This window comes from Chaetodon auriga, chromosome 3 (genome assembly GCF_051107435.1).
Source record: "Chaetodon auriga isolate fChaAug3 chromosome 3, fChaAug3.hap1, whole genome shotgun sequence".
NCBI lineage: Eukaryota > Metazoa > Chordata > Actinopteri > Chaetodontiformes > Chaetodontidae > Chaetodon > Chaetodon auriga.
This window is the reverse complement of record NC_135076.1, coordinates 5,260,032-5,278,989: the sequence shown is the minus strand read 5'-3', so window position 1 is coordinate 5,278,989 and position 18,958 is coordinate 5,260,032. Positions and strand designations below refer to the sequence as shown.

Genomic DNA, 18,958 nt, shown 5'->3' with positions numbered 1-18,958 from the left:
CATTGACAAGCAGGTACTGATCCCAGGTCTGTGCAGTGATGAGTGTTGTAGGTCTGTGCTGCGAGGACACCCTCATTAAGGTCATCTACAAACACGTAGCTAAACAGTTGAACTATTTTACTTTTTAGATGCTGTTCATTGACTGCACTGCAGGATGGAAAAAGATTTTTTATTGCTTAAAGTATTAGATTTCTTGAATGGCTGTGTTCTGTTCTTTTAAACAACGGTTATTGCTCTTTAACAAAAGTGACGGGCCATAAGATGCCATGGCTTACAGGGTTTTTAGAACAGCTAAAGGGTGTTGTTTGGTAAGTTGATAGTAGAATGGCTTTTTACTAAAGGACCAGTGTGTAGGATTTAGATTGATCTGTTGGCAGCAGTGGAATATTATATACATAACTATGTTGTCATTAGTGTATAATCACCTGAAAATGAGAATTGTTGTAATTTGGTGACCTTAGAATGAGCTCTTTATATCTATAGAAGGAGCAGGTCCTCGTCCACAGAGTCTGCCGTGTTGCACCGCTATGTTTCTACAGTAGCCCAAAATGGACAAACAAAACACTTCAACAGAGAGGACCTGTCACTTCTCATACACACTTGGAAAGGGAGGTTGAGGTGGCGGGTATTCAGTTGGTTGCAATCTGCAACTTCATGGCTAGAAGCCACTAAATCCTACACACTGCACCTTTAACATCATGGATAAGTGGGTATTATAGCCAGCTAGCATTCAGCTCAGCTGGACCACATGGAAAGTTTTATTTGGAAGGTTTTAGGAAGCTGCTTGGCCACATATACTTTGTTTTGCTGGGGATGAGTTTCCTGTATCTCCACAATGTCAGTGGTGAGTGCAAAGTTGGCAACAGTTATCGTTAGAGAATAAGATCCAGATTGGAGAATACCAAAATTTCTCTTCATGGGCACACAAAACTATGAAAACAAGTATCGTCATAAAGTGACATTGACCTCTCCACAGCTTACCTCCGTCTCCCAGTGTGTGCAATCAAAGTGTAAAAAAAACAAGTAAACACATTCTTTCTCTAACATGGCAGCACCTGTTTTTACATTTTCCTTCATTAGGCAACCGTTTATGAACTGGTGCTTGAAGTGAGATTTGTTCAGAAAGGGATGGACAAAAGTTGCCAGGACAACAGAGCAAACAACTGCTGAAAGAAGGGTAATCTAAAAATGACCATATGCCTTTTATTACTGGTCTGCTGTTACTGGAAGAGGGCATAGTGCAATTTTAACGACTCTATTGTGTCAATATTATTTGCATATCAAAGAGCAAGCGTGCAACAAGTTAGGTTCGATACATTCATCAATCAGAAAGCATTTTTTTTTTTTTTTCAACCGTTGATATGAAAACTATTGAAAACAATTGTAAAACTTTTCTGGACTGCACATTGTCTAAATTCAATTAATTCAATTAGTTTTAGGGGAAGCGGGGAATAATGAGGATGAATGACACTGCTTTGAGAGTTTGAATCTAGTTTCTGTCGATTCCCTCTGACTCTCAACTCTTTCAGCACTGCTGTGTGATTAGCAAGATGAGGTTTTGGATGAGGTCAGTTGGAGGGTCAGTTGTGTTTTAACATTTCAAACGCATTTAAACTGTATCGACTTGACCAGTGGCAGTTTTTGCTCTTGTGTGCGTCCAAGCTCACTGGTGGGCCTGTGTCAGATCACATGCCATTTGGATAATTTTCAAACAAGTCCAGGCCGAAACACACCAGCCGCTCAGCTGACTGGATGGCCCTGAGGATGACAGACAGAGACTGGTTCACGGTGCTGTGGCAAAGTACTTCCTTCTCTGCAGAGTTGTGTCTGACTGCTTTGCTGGTGACGTTGCAGTGCAGGACGGCTTCCTGTGAGAACCTGAGGATGGAAAACTGAGGAGTCTTTCCCGGAAGGCTGTACAACAGGTTCCTATGGAGAGAGACAGAGAGAGGATATGAATAGGACTTGAGAATGAATCCTTTTTTTTTCTTTTGTAAATCAGATGTATTTAAAGGCCAACTTAGCATGCTGTTTTAGCTCGCACAGACAGTTAAATCCACAGCAAGCCCTGCCCTGATCTCCTTTCAAATTACAGCTCCAAAAGACAATTATGTATGTAATCACTGTTCTATTTATTTTCAGAACACTGATTCGCAGCGACGAGGCTGTGACGAGGTACATCCTCAGGGTGTTGGCTACCAGTAAAAAGATGTGATCTAACAAGAACTGATCATCCATCCCCTCCTGATGCCGTCCCTGATATTCACACATTCATCATGACAGGCCACCGACATAACAGGAGAAGCAGCTTACTTTGAAATAGAATTTAATGAATGAACCTCTATTCAATTTGCTTAAATTAGTTTTTATTTTGCCAACTTCTCTTGACTGATTGTGTTTGTTTTTCTTATTGTTAATTCACCTGGATGTGTGAGCTTGTTTTCATCTTCATCTACTGAAGGGGGAAAGTTTGTCTGTGCTGACCTTGAATCTCTAGTCTGTCTCTATGCCTATACAGTAATCTTTGACAGCTTTAGCACAAATAAAAGTTTTGCGGTAGCCAACCTGTGCTAAACTGCAGTGGTTTGACATTCATAGACTGACCAATGTGTGAAAATGTCTTCTTCATATTTTGACCTCTGCTTAATTTTTTTTTGTTGCAAACAGGTCACAAACATGCCACACCAGATGAATTATTGTTCTTTAAAGACCCCGGAATCCATGTCTCTTTGTCTTCCTGCCATACTGTAGCACACACCAGCATGCACACACATACAGCAAAGCACATCTATAAACACAGACAAGCCTTTGGGGGCAGCAGAGTAGTCATTTGTAGGTCAGAATGGCACAGACTTTGGAGTGTTACTCTCCTCAGGGCTGAAGTACATTGATTTCTTTTAAAGCGGCTGAACAGACAGTCTTGGAGAGTAAATGGAGTGATTCTTCATCTGTTAAGACACAGGTCTTGGGCTGTAGGGTGTGAGGGAACACTGAGTGTAAATTGTGTGCTGAAGGTCAAAGTCAGAGAACTGTGAACATTATGCGTTTACCACATGAAACCATTATATGACACCAGTGAGGCTACTCCTGTGTGTAAAGGGTTTTTAGATTAAAGTAATGACATTAAAGTTAAGTAAAACAATATATATATATATAAAAAAAACCCCTTGTCACTGAATACAAGTAGCTGTCATATTCAGCACAATGCCCACGTTTGCATTGTATGTTAGGTCTTGGTTTGATGCTACCACAACATACTTTAGTCCATGAATGCAGTGCATTCACAGAATGAAACATTTAAACAATCAGCAGAAATGGAAGAACATTTGCATTCATTTTGAGTTGTGTTTCTCGCCACCTGACCGGTTTAAGAACAATATTCACCCTCCCTTTATTTCTGTTTCCTCACCACTAATTGCTCAGGGAAATATCTGGTTATTTAGTATTTGACTATGTTCACTATTTGCCAACTTTGTCTGTCTGCTGTTTAGTACCGGGCTGGTCAGTTTATCAAAGTCAAAACAGTGAAGTTATGCGCAGTAAAACCAGAACAATGACCTGAAAGATGCTGATAAGCTCTGCAGAGTGTGTTCTGTCTTGCTTCATGAAGGGCACACTACTGTTTTGGTGTTGAATTTTGTGACTGGACTTAAATTGTGAGGTCCTGAATCATCAAATATGGACATAAGTTCTTGCCATACTGGGATGAAAAAAAAATACGATTCAACGACCTGCAGCACCTCGTAAGCTTTGGAACATCATCATCAAAGAATCCATTATTTTTCAGATGATGATTTAGAAGCTTAAAACATGCATATACTCCAGTTTAATCGAGTGATTTCTGTTAGAATCCATGACTCAATAATACAAACACTACTGAACAAATATGTACTGAACAGATTTTTGTAATATATGCATTATTTGTACTATGCTGAATGTTGCATTCATGTTCGGGAACATCCCTACTGTGAACAAGACAGAAAGAAATTTGTTTTCTACAGGAAGAAAGAGGCCGACAGAGAGAGAATGACTGCCTTGCATTGCAAGTTCAGCTTTTGTGCGATCAGTCAGTATTGTGCTCACATCTTGTACAAATCTGTATACTGGGAACAACAAATACATTTTAAGGGTGGTTATGTTTTGCTTCGTCCACTGGTCATTGGCAGGTGAGATTTAAAGCCTGGTGTTTTTTACACTGATACCATCATCCATCCTGAACCATGTCTGAACCTGCTTATCCTGTCCATGGTGCCGGGCTGGAGTTATCGGAGCAGGAAGGATTCATCTCTGCACAGGTCACCAGTTTACACCAGGCTGGCATCAGCCTTTTCCAAACGGAATCTATTGCATTGCTGGCTTTATCATTGTTTCAAACACAGGTCCCTGCTACATAAAGGTAACGGCTCTATTCAAACACAACAGGACTGTTACAGATGGAGTTACGGTGCTCATTGGTCACATGGTAGTTGAGGGAGAACAGTGGTGATCAAATTAATATTCACAATTTTTCCGATGTATTACCAAACACAATAGAGCAGACATAATATTGTCATTAAATTCCTTATTCACCTCCACTTTGTAAACCACGGGATGTACAACTTGACAGGTATTAAATACCCTTAAACACTACAAACTAACATAATAAAAAGTAAACTGAGGGAAGGAAAGGAAGGAAAGGAAAGGAAAAGGAAACTGCAGTGATGAAAACAGAACAAAATCAAACAAAGAGCCACTCGAAGGAGAAGATAAAAGGCAGCGATGCGATGCTCAAAGAGCCTCAGAGCCAACATAATCTTGTCCATCCATGTCCCCTGACCAACAGACTGTCAACTCCCGTCTGTCTGTGAATAGTCAGTTATGAAAGAGAGCTTTCTGAAGCACCTCAGTGTGCATAAAGACATCTGCTATCGATTGGTGTGACTCTCGGCAGCCTGACATCCACTCTTAATGGAGGCCATCTCCTGCTCTGCAACAAAACAAATTAGGTTTAACTATGTCTCGTGGTCCCAGGTGTCACTCTCACAGGAGCAGCAGCATCCATTCAACACTGACAGCTGCATGGTGTGTCTGTGTGTCCTGCTGCCTCTTTGTTAACAATTTAAGGTTTAGTTTCAAAGTGAGGTCATTTTGGCTTGTTCTCCCTTTTGTAATCGGAAATTTAAAGATTAGGAATCAGATTTTGGTATAAGTTTAGAAAAAAATCTTACTACTTACTTTTTCAGTGTAACATACTGGAAAAGGGAGTTCAGTGCTCATATGTAGCTTTGGCATGATCTAAAAGTCAGCTAAGTTATCTTGGAAGTCTAGTTGCAGGTGTTTTACCTTCCAAAGTGAGAATAATGCCTTCAAAACCTATTGCGTGAAAAGAACAAGTTCTCATTTTGCAGTGAAGTTTGCAACGTCCAGTTAGACTTTTAAAATAAAACTTGGCGACTAAAATTTCTGCTGGCGCTCACAGCTTGGTTAGGTTTAGGAAAAGTTCATGATTTGGGTTTAAATTCTACTTCCTTAACAGTCAACGCTGACTGCTGGTTTCACAGTGGATTCTAACCGCGGTCCGCTGTGTGAAAGATCGATGCTTCTGCTACGTGCTTTGCCAGGATACTGTGCTGGGAATTTCCAAATGCAATAGGCAGCTCCACATATGGATTTTGGGAGATGTCCATTTTAGTTTAAGATACTGCAAATAAAACCTCTGTGGGGGAAATGTCTTAGTTCCTTATTGACTTTAGAAGTTTGCATACTGATTTTGGAGGTCACATTTCCAGGTCCTTCACCCTCCAAATCTAGTATACTGACCTCCAAAATATGTCATCTTACAGTTCCAGCATGAAAGTTCCCAATTCATAATGCAGCACATTGATTTTGGATGTTAAGACTTTTCACTGCAGCATAGTAGAAATTGAACTTCTGTGTGCATATGAGGAAGTGTCATGCTGGTTTTGAAAGTTGGCTTATTAGTTCTAAAAGTCAACTACCAACTCAAATAAGAAGTTCCTGATCAATGTGCAGGCCAACATATCGATTTCGGGTGTTATCACGCATCAGTGTAACATAGTGGGTGTGCATATGCAGAGACTCCTTATTGGTTTAGTTCTAGACATCAGCATGTTGATTATAGAAGACAAAATCCATGTCTGTCACCTATAAAATATACTATTCCAAAAGCAATATAAACTCTGCTCCACAAAGAGCTTGAGTTTAGGCAGAGAGTAGAAACATTTTTCCTTCAGCAAGATCCAAGATCTGACTGATTCATATTATCCTAAATACCAGCTAATACCTTGACAACCTTCAGAGTCCCACTAATATTACACTTGTGCAATGAAAAGAAATGTTGAAGCGAACAATTCCAGTTCCACCTTGGTGTGACACTTTGCAGCCACTTTAAACAGCAAATCACTGGGGGTTATTGCATGTATCGCCCTAGATAAAGTCTACTGGAGCCAGACACTTAACCTGAGATATAAACGTAGCAAGTGAATGACATGAGCAATTTAGATTGGACTTGATTGATGTTTCACCACAACCATTGTTGATGCAGTTGGAAGCCAGTACGGTGCTCATATATCATGCAAGCTAAGTAACAAAAAATTCATTTGACTGAAACATTCATTGCATCTAAGATATTATCATTAGCACCCAACAAGAGGGAATACCAGGGGCACTTTGCATGAGAGGGTGAACCATGTTCAGGTCTTTCCAAAGGACACCTGAAGGCAAAGTTTTAAGGTCAGGTTGAGTGGACTTCAGTGACCTTGTGTGTAACCACTAGAGAGTCCCTGGACTGAATGAAAGTTGACTTATTCACCCTGCTGAGGGCCACAACAACACATATTATGAGTGGCTGCTACTGTATGTACGCAGAGGCATTACATGAAACGTAGAAGCAGCTGTCAGATCCAACTTAAATACTTCATACTTCAGTATGTTACATGTTGTCAGTTACAGACTACACACTGCACAGAGCCACTGCTGTCTATATGTGTGCGTGCCTCCAAAACCCCCTAAGTCAGTCAGATACATAGTGGATGGTTCCTCCGGAGAGTGTTTTAAGGCTCAGTGTGCAATTTAATGAGAGGTTATTTAACGCTAGTATCATGCACACACAACAAAAATACAAATCATGAATATGTGTTATTGCACTTAAAGTGTCAAAATGATGTGTTCATGTTCCCACGTTGCTGTAGATTTTGTTGCTTAAAACACAATATAAACCATCAAGGTAAACATTTTAAAGAGTGTTCAGCACTCTTAGTCTAATTGTCTTAGTCCTGTGAGGGATCGGTAACTTCCTTTATAAATGAGTGCTATTTAGCCTTAATGCCTTCCGAGCATGATGGAGCAGCTAATTTTAGCTTGGATGCTAATGGGAGTCTAGGACAATTAACATGTCTATTACTGCCATAAACTGTGAATAACACTGAACCGCAGAGGCCATTTATTCTGTTAGAATCTAGTTGAAAAGTAGACAGCTTAAGTGCTGTGGAGGAAGACAGAGTGTACCAGACACGGTGAGGATGCTAGAATCAGACAGAACAGAGGCGTTACTATTATGAAATAGAAATATAGTTGCTGCAAAAAAGTCCCCTCTATCAGTCAAGGTCAGCTGTCCTCCAACTAAATGTGATTTGATATGATTTATTGTGTTTATTCTTTAGCTGGACAGTTTGACTAAAATAACTTCACCAACTAATCTGGAGCTTTCGCTTTCTTGTACATGCACTGTGCGGAGCCAATGAATTACTGCTGCTCTGGCCTGAAAAGCTGCTGCTGGGGAAAATTCAAACACTGTTGCCTGTAAATTATTCCTCTTTTCCCTTTTTTGTCAGAAGGAATAAATATGTGTTCACTGTGAAGCTCAAGTTTTATGTTACATTATTGCTGTTCTGCTCCATATGTAGAACAAGATGAAAAAGAAGTGGCTGCACCCAGTGCAAGACAGAAGGCCGATGGGGGATTTAAATCATGGCTGCCACAATATACTGTAGGCATGCATGTGATTTAGGGACTGTGGGAAAATTATTAGTGCAAGGAGAGGGGACCAGAAAAGGGGCAGAGTTATGTAGTTTTTTTTCTTTTCGCTGAGTTTAAATGTGTACACTTTCAGAATTATTATCATTACTCAGTTGTCATTCATTTTTTTCCTTTCCCGTTTTCTACCCAAGTTATAGAAACTTAGGCAGAGAGGATGCTACACTGCAGACTGTACCCAGACGCACAGGAGGATGCTGGTCTATGCAAACTCACCCCTCTACCCACAATTAATGTGTTTACAAAAAATAAAGAAAAAGTTGCTATTTTTCACTAATATTTTATATATAAAAATATCTTTTCATGGCTAATTATTTGCGGTCATATTGAGCGTGTATCCAGACTCTCACTGGGTGCCTACAGCTTATGTTGTTGCTTCATATTCTGTGTTACGGTTTTCTAAATGAGAAAACTACTAACCTTGACAAAAACCTAAAAAGCTCTCTTGACCATTTTGTGGGCACTTTTGGGATGGTACCTAACTCCAGCTTCACTTCAGGCAAAGTGCCAGCCTTCAGAATCACGGCAGCAGTCAAATGGAAACGCGCGGCTTCATATGGTCAGACAAACAAAATGTTCTTGAGGATAAAACTTGGTGAATGTCAGAATAACAAACCTAAAACTATCTACACCTCATAAGTTCTGCAGCTTGGGAGACAAACAGTGCCTATTCACAGCGAAAACAGCCACCTTGAGATTACTTTGATTCTGAAGACAAAGTCGGAATATGATGATTATGAGCCAAGATGTAAAGTACACTGTATAAATATGAGTTTCAGCTCTGCTCTCCACGTCAGTAACTTTTGTACAGTCCCTGACTGTAAATCTAAATGTGATCAGCAAATTTGGATGCTGAGTTTGGCCTCAGGAATCGCTGCTCCAAAATGACTAGTGGTGCATTCCAAATGTTTCACAGGCGGCGCAGCAACTGTGCGGATGAGTCATGGTTATGCAGGCTACAGGCCATTGTGTTCAAACAGCTGTAACCTACCACCTTGTTCTTTGTCTGCCAGCTTGTTCTGAATAAACCAGGTTTCCATTCCATTCATTCAGCATCACTGGGCAACTGCTTTAATCATTGTGCCCAATATTGCATTATTTCACATTATTAAATCCTCTCAATAAAGGCTTTCCATACAAAACAGTGTAGAATTGGTAAAGGCCTCTTTAATTACACATTTGATGACAACAGATGAGATTAAAAAAGTCAGGAATGTAAATAACTCCAGTAGATATAAAGATACTTTCAACACATTGTGTCACACAACACTTCAACACTGTTCTTCTTGATTTAGGCAATCCATGAGTGTAATCATGCTTAAAGCATGAAGGGATTCATGCTCAATTCAGGACACTCAAGATGTATCACAGAAGAGTTGTACTCTTAACCACTCACCACCACTTAAAACAAGCCAGTGGAAGAAGTAGTCAGATTCATCACTTCAAGTAAAAGTACTAATACCACACTGTGAAAATACTCCACTGTGGGGACAAGTCCTGCATTCAAAACCTTACTTAAGTAAGAGTATGAAAGTATTATAAACAAGCATTACTGCAGCAAGTTGTTATTCAGCAGTCAGTGTTTTACTGTTATATCTGATGTTTCTGGATTCATGTGCATGTTGCATTTTACTGCTGTAGATGTTTAAGGTTGTGCTAATTTCAACTGCTTTATATACTATTATATTTTTATGTATAATGTATATTTTATTTACTATAGCTTAATTCAAAGCAATACATGATATTCTACAATTGTTTGTAGTGTCACTGTTCTGTGAGAACCACGTACCTCTAAAATAATAGATATAAAATGGAAATACTCGAGTACAGTACGACGACCTTGGATTTGTCCCCAAGTACAGTACCTGAATAAACGTACTTAGTTACATTCCACCACTGAAGCCATCTGCCTTCAAATTACATCATGTCACAAACTTTTAATCATAGCCATGGGCGTTTTGTTACGACCCTGAGCAGACGACTATTCTCTAAAACACTTCTCAACAAAAGTATCTGCTCAAAGTTCATTTAGCAGTAAGACGGTGAGTCACTGTACAATACAGTGGCTCTACCTTGGTGCTGCCTACGGTTAAAAAAAAAAAAATCTATTTTGTGGGTTTTGCCATGAATATGGTACACTGTGGGGAGAAAAATAAAACTCAGAACTCAGACCTACAATGGGCCTCATGCAGGAGCCATTTCATATCCTTATCCAGAACCTCTCCCTCTTTTTCATTAGGTTTACTGATACAAGTGTTCCAAGTTTGATTTCTCAACTGCTCTTTTTTTTCTAAATTGCTAGTTTCAGCCTGTTCGGGAACAGTATGCGCTCATGATGTTTGATTATTAGTTCTTATAAGTTCTAAAGAAAGTATGCTGCCATGGTTTTTGAAGTTGCTACGAAGCATTTCAAAGGTCCCCTGTGGTGTTTTTGACCACCAATGGTGCTACAGAGAAGCAATCCAGTTGTACCTTATGCACAAGCACACAAAAGTCAAAAGGGGGGGTGAGAGGACCAACTGAGCTAACGATGGAGGGCCGAGGGTGGAGGAATTTTCAGTGATAAATGTTTTTCAGATTGTCGGCTCATATTTAAGCCCCGCCGACTGGAATGGACAATAACATGACTCTCACCAACTGGAAAAAGATACATAAAGAAACTGTTGACCTATTAACACACAGTCTGCATGATCTGTATAATACTTCAGCAGAAAGACTGAACAGGAAGGAGCACACCGACTTTAAGATGTCAAACACTAAATGCAACTATGTTCAACAGCTTGGATTTATGTAACAAAAGTTCATATATTTTAAGATCATCCAGACTGAGTGTGTAGGTGTTCCTGGGTTGGGTATCAGGTGACCGTCTACCATTTACCTCCTACCACATTACACCACTGTTGCAACTCCCAGACAGTAACTCGTCTCCTACCTGTACACTCCAGGCGGCGTCTGTGGGATGATGAAGCTCTTCTCCAGGTCACGGAGCACATCATTCAGCATCCGCACGTGGGAGGGATCGCGCTCTTTAGGGTCATTTGCCGGCCGCATAGTTTCTGATTGGAAGAAAGCTGCGTGGTCCCTCAGAGAGGAGGCTGAGGACAGCAGGGGCTGAGATACCATACTCTTCTCTAGACACATAAACAGGGAGAAGAGGAGACAGAGGAAGAGAAACAATCTATGAAAAACTGACCTTAACTTTAAGGTTTGCAGATGTCTGTTCCAGAAATAGTAGCTGGCTTGAATATATAAGCATTGGGTGCAAGACAGTGAAATTGCAAGGAAGATGGTGGTTTTAAGTTGGAACTCAGTGTGGTCTTAGAAATTAAACCAAGATTTCTGTGACTCAACAAAACCTGTGCAGTGGGTTTTTGTTATGCTGTTATGCAAGGACATTTGGGAACTGGCTCACAAAACCACATAACACAGTGTCAGGTTGACGAAACTTGGCCCTTCTAAATGTTGCATATCTTTTTTCAGCTTTACACCTGTTATCATGAATTATCAAGAGGTTCTTTTTTTTTTTTTTTTTTTTTTGGATTGGTCTGCACATGCATGTTTCTGTATAGTCCCAAACACACTAAGATAACCTGTGGTTTCTTGAACAGCAGGATGAGTTTAAACTCCTGTTTTACTCCCAACAAACAAACTACAGATGACGATTTTGTTTCTGATGCTAGAACCCATTTTACACAGAGTGTAAACATGCAGTCTGTATCTGGATAGCTTATCTGGAGAGGGAAAGCACATGTGAAAATATAGCTTTAAATGCACACAGAATGGAACATAAAGTCAGACCACTTCTCCAACTACAGATGACTGTGTAGATACTTGCATTTACTATTGATTCACAAAATATTGTACTTTTTACTCCATTACGTTTATGGTATAATATAGAATAACAGTCACAGGGAACAGTTTTATACAATGACTACTTTTACTTTTAATTCTCTAAGTACATTTTCCTTGTGATACTTATACTTCAGCTTAACTTAAGATTTCTCTATAGATTTTTCTACAGAGCATTTTTACAGTGATGTTCACACCTGAATACTTCCTCCACCACTGCTCTTTTCTCAGTGAGCAGAGGGATCTTTGGACTTGAAAAAAAAAAAAATGATTTGAACTTAAACATTTAAATACAAAAATGCAGAATGTACATCCTCTAAATAAAATAATAAAATATTGACTAATATTTTAAGGTAAGGTACTACGACTACATGTAAACAGAAATACATTGGAGCTCAAAGAATCATAAAGTGTCCCCCTTGTATTGATTACACAATTATTATTTTTTAAAGAGTGGAACAAAGTGAAGGCAGGACTGGGAGGATGGCAGTGTTGAATTAGTATGAAGTGCATAGCTGGGATGGCAGAGAATACAAACTAGATTCATTGTTGCAGTTAATTTCATACTCTATAGCTTCATTTGATATTAAAATGCTTAAAAAGTCAAATTGATTTGCTCATTTTAAATATTTAAAGGTAATTTATCAAACTTGCTGACTCTGAATTACTTAAATCTCATGAAGTGGAATAGCCAAGGGCACATAGGAAGTACTTTAACCCTCCGACCAGTCCCCTGTCCAGAATATATCCTGCCTATCACCCGGTGCAGGGTGGGATAGGAATCAGCCCTCTTGCTACCTTGGCCAGATAAGCTGGTACAGATAATGGACTGACATGGGAAGTGTCATGAAATACATCCTGGTATCTTTGAATGTGACAGACTTCACTGCCATACATCTTAATTAGTCACAACATGCCCTTCTCACATGCTGCTGGTCATGTGTTTGCTGTCTTGGTACCAGCTGCTGGTTGAAATCACGTGTAATGCTCGAGCATGTTCCTATTCCTGTCAATAGGAATGTGATACTTCCCAATAGTATCCCAAAACAATGAGAATCAAACAATGTGTATCAGCTGTCCCTGTCTTCTCCATCGTGAGAGTCACACCTCCTCAATACCACTTGACAAAAAACACAGACACTTTTACTCAAGACGTAATTTAAAGCTTAACTCCCAGGTCTCTCTTTCAAGCCCCACATCAACCATACACTCAATACACTAAATTAAAGAGACCTTCCGCTTTTCTTACCTCCAACTACTGATCAATTTACTCCCCCGGCCTCTACACACACTCACAGGCTCACACACACAGGATACACAATTAGCCTGTCAACACAAAGCTGGCTTATTTTACAGTACATTTGGCACTGCGAATCAATTACCTCACATTTACAGTTAACTGGCCTGTATTATTGGCACCATTAAATGATATCTGGCTGGATCCAATGGGCCTCCTTTGGAACGGCTGAAATCTGTTGTGTTGCTGTCTGTGTGAGGACAAAGGTTCATGTTCAGGTGTTCAAATGGTTTCCATTGAGCCAATCAGGAATGCTTTTACAGTATGAACACAATACAGCCACTGTTTGCAATGCTGCAGGTCAGGAAATACTAGGAGCTGGATACATGATTGCATAAACTGATGCCATGATGATAATGTGACTCAGGTACAGCATATAATATATTTGAAAAGGAGCATGCTAATGTGATGTGTGAAGAGATCAATTTCTGCACTGCTTGAGTGCAGAAATGAGTATCACTGGTATTAGTACAAGGTTTCGATAGTCTAATGAAATATTTTCTCTGCTCACTGGAAGCTTCCCATGTTCTGACCTTTCACCATGACAGATGTATCCTCACAAAGACTTTGAGCTGACCAGGAATGAACTTTTCTTTGAATATGAATGAAATGAAAAGCAAGTTTCTTCAATACAGGGTGAACTCATCCATCACACAGGACATAATACATGAACAAGCACACCCTGCCGCATGTCTAAATGTTCATGTCGAGAATGCTGTGTATTCCTCATGTGTGTTGACTGTTGCATAAAAAGAAAGTACACTGAAAGTTTGCTACAATATCAGTTATGTTACTGGGCTTTGCAGAATTGCACAGTGTTAACTCTCAGTTTGGAGATAAGGTTGATTATTTTGCATGAGAAGGAGTGTGGGCAAACATTTTTTGGAGAAAAATAAAAGAAAGCATAAGAAGAGAAAAAAAGAAGACAAAAGAGAAAATGAAGAGTAGGGCCAGGACGATACGCTCATCGTCTGATTTGATGCTATCAAGATACATGTGCACAGAGGAGATGTCCATTGAGATTCTTACAAGTATTGTGTATAAACTGCACACAGCACAAACTGGGAGACTTGAACTTAACATCCTCAGCACAGGAAACAGAACTTGAAACCTGTCCTTTCAAAATGTGGGCTGCCCTGTCCTGGAGCATGTTTCTGCCTAGTGGTGGCTGTACTTTTAAACCCACTGGGAATTTTGGGTTTGAGTTTTTACTCTTTGTAGTTGCTGCAGCTGGTGTTTAAGCTGCAGAGCAGCAGCTTGATTTAGCAATGTGAGTCAGCAACTATTAGTTTGTTTCCACAGTGCAAATATATGTCTGTAAGTATGAGCACACATGTCGTTTAATGTTGAGCATATGAAGAAAAATGGATTGTTTGCAAAGCTAATTTCTGTTTGTGTCTTGATGGCAATTCATATTATGTGTTAGCATTGAGTTGGACTATGCATAATTGATTCAGGAATCAAAGAACTGTTAAAAATAAAAAGAATACTTAAGTGAAACTCACAAGGTGACAGCAGTTGGGAGTGCAAACATGATTAGGATCAAATGTTGGCCTTATGTGAATCAAAACCAGACTGTAAATTAATAATAGGTAACATACTGGTCTTAATCAGCATACCTTGGTGTGTGTTTGTGTTTCTTTGGATCAGAGTGAGTCACTTGAGTTTGGGAACAGAGTGTGACTCTTTGGAGATGAGAAAGGAAGACAGTGGGGACAAAAATAGACAAAGAGAACTGTTCTCTTCTACAAATTTAAATGGCTCTGGCTCCTCGCAGACAGCTGGGACTCATGAAATATTGTTTGATTGTTGTAATCCATCACATCTTTTGACATGCAGGGAGGTGTGTGAGTGTATTTGTATTTGGGTATACAGTTGGGACTTGGCCTCATGCGATAACAGTGGCAGAGAGAAGAGAGAGAGAAATTCAAAAGAGCTCGAGGGTGATGTTTTTATTCGATGGAATATTTTTCCTTTCAAGTAAATCATCATAAACATCGACAGATGTTTATGAATGTTGGCGTTGGTTTCATGTAGGTTTAATTGATTCCTATTCTGCTATATTGATGCAGGTTCTTAAAGAGCAATTCCAATTCTTGATGTATTATTTGAGACGGACAACTAAAAAAGCCACAATGTTGAAAACAAACACGCAGATTTGGGCCATAAACAGTAATTAGTCACAAATGACTTCTTCTTGATTTAAAGGTAAAATAATAGAATATTATACTATAATATGTCTATCTCATCATGCAGACGTTGAGGGTTTGTCGTTTTGCTTTGGTCTTTATCCAAGCTTTATGCTCTTATGTTCATATATAGACCTTTTTTCTGTGAGGCAACAGGCTTCTGTACAGTAAAGTAGAGTTTAATGATGCTTTTCAGCTAATCCAGGTGTTGAGCATGTGGGACTGATAGCAAACACAGCTGTAGTTGCTTTTGATGAAAGGAAATGGTGAATTCACTTATTTCTTTTGTTCATAATGCTGGCTGTTATGCTTGTCCTTGGTCATTACTGATTGGACAGTCATAATTTAACACTACTTCACTGATTATTAGCAGGGACCGGAACGGCTCACTGCTTTACGTTCAAGCAAGCACTTGAGACAAGTGTTCATTGAAATCACGGTCAGACTACGTGTTTGAGAGATTCTGACAGACACCTTGCTCCTGCATGTATATTAAATTAAAGCATTTCAACATTTATTGTTAGAATCGTTTGGAGAAGGTCGTGCAGTGTCAAATGCTGTTTTGTATTTTGGTTCCACATTGTTGAGAAGCAGAAGTCTGGAGGCAGTAACAGTATAACTGAATTCATATGCCAGAGGCACTCAAGTCAAGATGTAAATGAAAACTATACACAACACTGGCTATTTAGTTCATTACCATAAAGAGGAGAGGTCAGCGTCTCTTTCATACAGCTCTTTTTCACTCAGTTATTCCACATCATTGCAAATGACTTGATGTGGGCAAACTAGCACACAGTTCTCATTCTGGGATGTTAAACACATGTCAGCTTATTAATTAGTTATCACATGTATTTATGTTTACAAAATATATTACCCAGTCTGAACAAGGCACAGCTTGCTAAGTTACTGTGTTCTAAATGCATATTGGGGTTAAGCATATTCTACATAGAAGGTGTTTCTGTTCTCTGTGCTCATGGTCTAAATTTAGTGAAGCAAACACTGACTGAAATGCAAATGCATATACATGTTATATGCATGAATGCATATTCCATGCAAAGCAACCATGATGACAGACTCCTTTGACAATGACTCCAACAGCTCCTTGTCATTAGGCCTGCTACCTAACATTTGCTTTGAAAGGAAGGCTTCTGCTTTTTAAAGTCTACCTTAATACAATACATCACATGCAACACCAACCTTTAAAGAGTGACTTCATCACTACACTCTGCACCGGCTGAAACAGAGTGCAAATACACAGTTAAAGATGAAGGACACAATCCACTGTGGTTGAAGCTAACAGGAGGAGGCTTTAGCAGTCAAGTACATTGTGGCGGTTGTGTGCAGGATTATTGCTGGTGCTGTGTCCCACTAACAAACCTTCACATGCAGGAAGCTGGGGCTCAGTGAGGAGACATGCCATGGAGACACAAAAAGGGAATTTCATACTGAAAAGACGGTAACTTTGGAAGATACCTCCTCAAATCAGACTGCTGAAACCTCATTCCCCTTCCCCGATGTCTATTACACTTTAGTCATGCTATTAAATTAAGTTGAACTGAACCTCTCCTTTGAAGTAGCAGCAGGTCTTGGTTAACTTCTGCTTGCCCCTCATAGTTCATATATCTGTGATCTTGGAAGTCCAGCTATGGGAACTAAGTTAATCTGTGTTCATCTTAGCTTGCTGAGCTCAGCAAGCTTACTACTTTGTAAAATTATTGTGATTGACTAATCTTAACATTTTCCTGGATGGCTGATGTGTAAGCGCTTAGCTTGCCAACTAGCCCTGCGAGTCATGTCACAAAGCTTCTATGAACTTAGAATTTGCAAAGATGCTCAGAACTCTACTGTATCCCTTTCTGATGTGATTGGCCCTTGAGACAGTGCTGTCTACCACCCTCATCAAAGCACCAATTGAAGGATGCTGTTCATCCATCCAGTGGAGTCAGAGACTTTGAGAGACAAAGACAAGAAGTACTGAAGCTGTTCCAGATGTTCAGGGTGGCCTGACAATTCAACCATGACCCTTCTTTCCCTCACATTTGGATCCGTAGCGAAGCTTTTTACATTGTGAAGTCACACTACTGGGCTTCCTGACAGTGGTCACCTTTGCTCCTATCGGTATCAGTCTGATTACACAGCAAAATGTGATTCTTTGGCTTTGTTACTGAGAAAAACCTAATTAAAACTCAAAAACGGGCCATAGGTTTTAAGTGACATCCAAATGTAAGAAATAGTTTATTCATATGGGCACACAATTTACTGTGATTTCCTCCGTGTATTTTAGTAATTCCCAGCACTGACAGCAGCCAGGTCTACCTGTCTTTGGTACTGCAGCTGAAGACCAAAGGCAGCCCTGCCACTGAGCACTATCACTACATTTAATTAATGGAGATTTATGTCAGATCAGACTAGACCAAAGGCAGTTTTATATGAAAAGAGAAAAGAAAGGAGAACAGTGATTAAAAAAGTTGAACAAAAGGTTTTTGGGGGTTTCAATTAGCTCTGGTTGTTTGATCTGAGTCCCTTCCATGACTGCCAGTCATGAATATTGCAGTGCTCCATGCCGGCTGTGAAGAATCCATTAAATATCACTGGTCCTCTGCCGCAGGGGGCTGCTAAAACACCTAGAGACCAGACACATACACACACAAAAGCATTTCCACTCATACACCCACACTCACACACAGACATACTGCCATTTCACACCACCCAAAATATACTCACAGGAATCTTTGAAAAGACCCCAAAAACACACGCATCACCACCTACACATGTGTAGCTTACACATGCAGACACACACACACACACAAAACATGTGCCCACGCTATCTTAGCTACATCCACCCACATTATACTGTATCAACACACTCATGCTCACATTCACTGCCTTTCTAGTCTCTCTCTTTTTTTTGGTCTTTGATAGCGCAGCTGGAGAGAGACAAGAAAGGGGGAACAGAGTGGGAATGAGATGCAGCAAAGGGTTGGAATCAAACCCTGGCCGCTGCAGTGAGGACACAGCCTGAGTAGATGGGCACACACTCTACCAGGTGAGCTGTTAGGGCTCTACTTTCATACAAGCTGCAAATATAGGAGAAAGACATACACACTGTCAGTAACTGTAGTTACTGACTACTTCCTGGTTACTGTAATGACGGCTTCTGACCAGTAATGGTCAGACATGGTCGAGAGTCAAAGTCCTGCTCCCTCTCCACACTGTCCTCTGTTCCATTAGCTTGTGGACAGCAACTGTTTTTCTCATATAGGCTGCTTAATCAGACTTTCCACAAAGGTGAAACATGGTGGTTTCTGTCCTTATCCTGAGCTAAATGTATATCTTGTAGCATAAAATGTTAGCACCCTGTTACTCAGATAAAACAATGACTTTCTTAGCATTCAATAACTACAGCTTCCATGAGGCTTTGACAAGGTGCCAATGGCTGAGACTCTATGCGCTGCAATGTATTGAATACTGTTAATGTTGATGCCGTGGGAGAACAAAATATTAATAACCTCCTATAAAAACTAAATGGTATAATACAGTATTTATTATTTTTTACTTGAGTCCGCCTGTTTCTCATCTCAGCAAAGTT

The 18,958-nt window shown here is 39.9% G+C and overlaps 1 protein-coding gene across 5 annotated transcripts in view; it reads right to left on the bottom strand.

The window, feature by feature from the left end:
- Positions 1–1,350: 1,350 nt before the first annotated feature.
- Positions 1,351–18,958, bottom strand: part of naaladl2 (N-acetylated alpha-linked acidic dipeptidase like 2) — a 518,168-nt gene continuing 500,560 nt past the window's right edge. For 3 of the 5 annotated variants that reach the window (XM_076723175.1, XM_076723184.1, XM_076723194.1), the window contains 2 exons: positions 10,967–11,165; positions 1,566–1,929 (listed from right to left, as the gene is read on the bottom strand). In XM_076723175.1, coding sequence (XP_076579290.1) covers positions 1,686–1,929; positions 10,967–11,165 — 443 coding nt within the window. In that variant the 3' untranslated portion in view covers positions 1,566–1,685. Of the gene's footprint in view, positions 1,930–10,966; positions 11,166–18,958 lie in introns of all 5 variants that reach the window. The other 2 variants (XM_076723158.1, XM_076723166.1) reach the window with 1 other exon arrangement.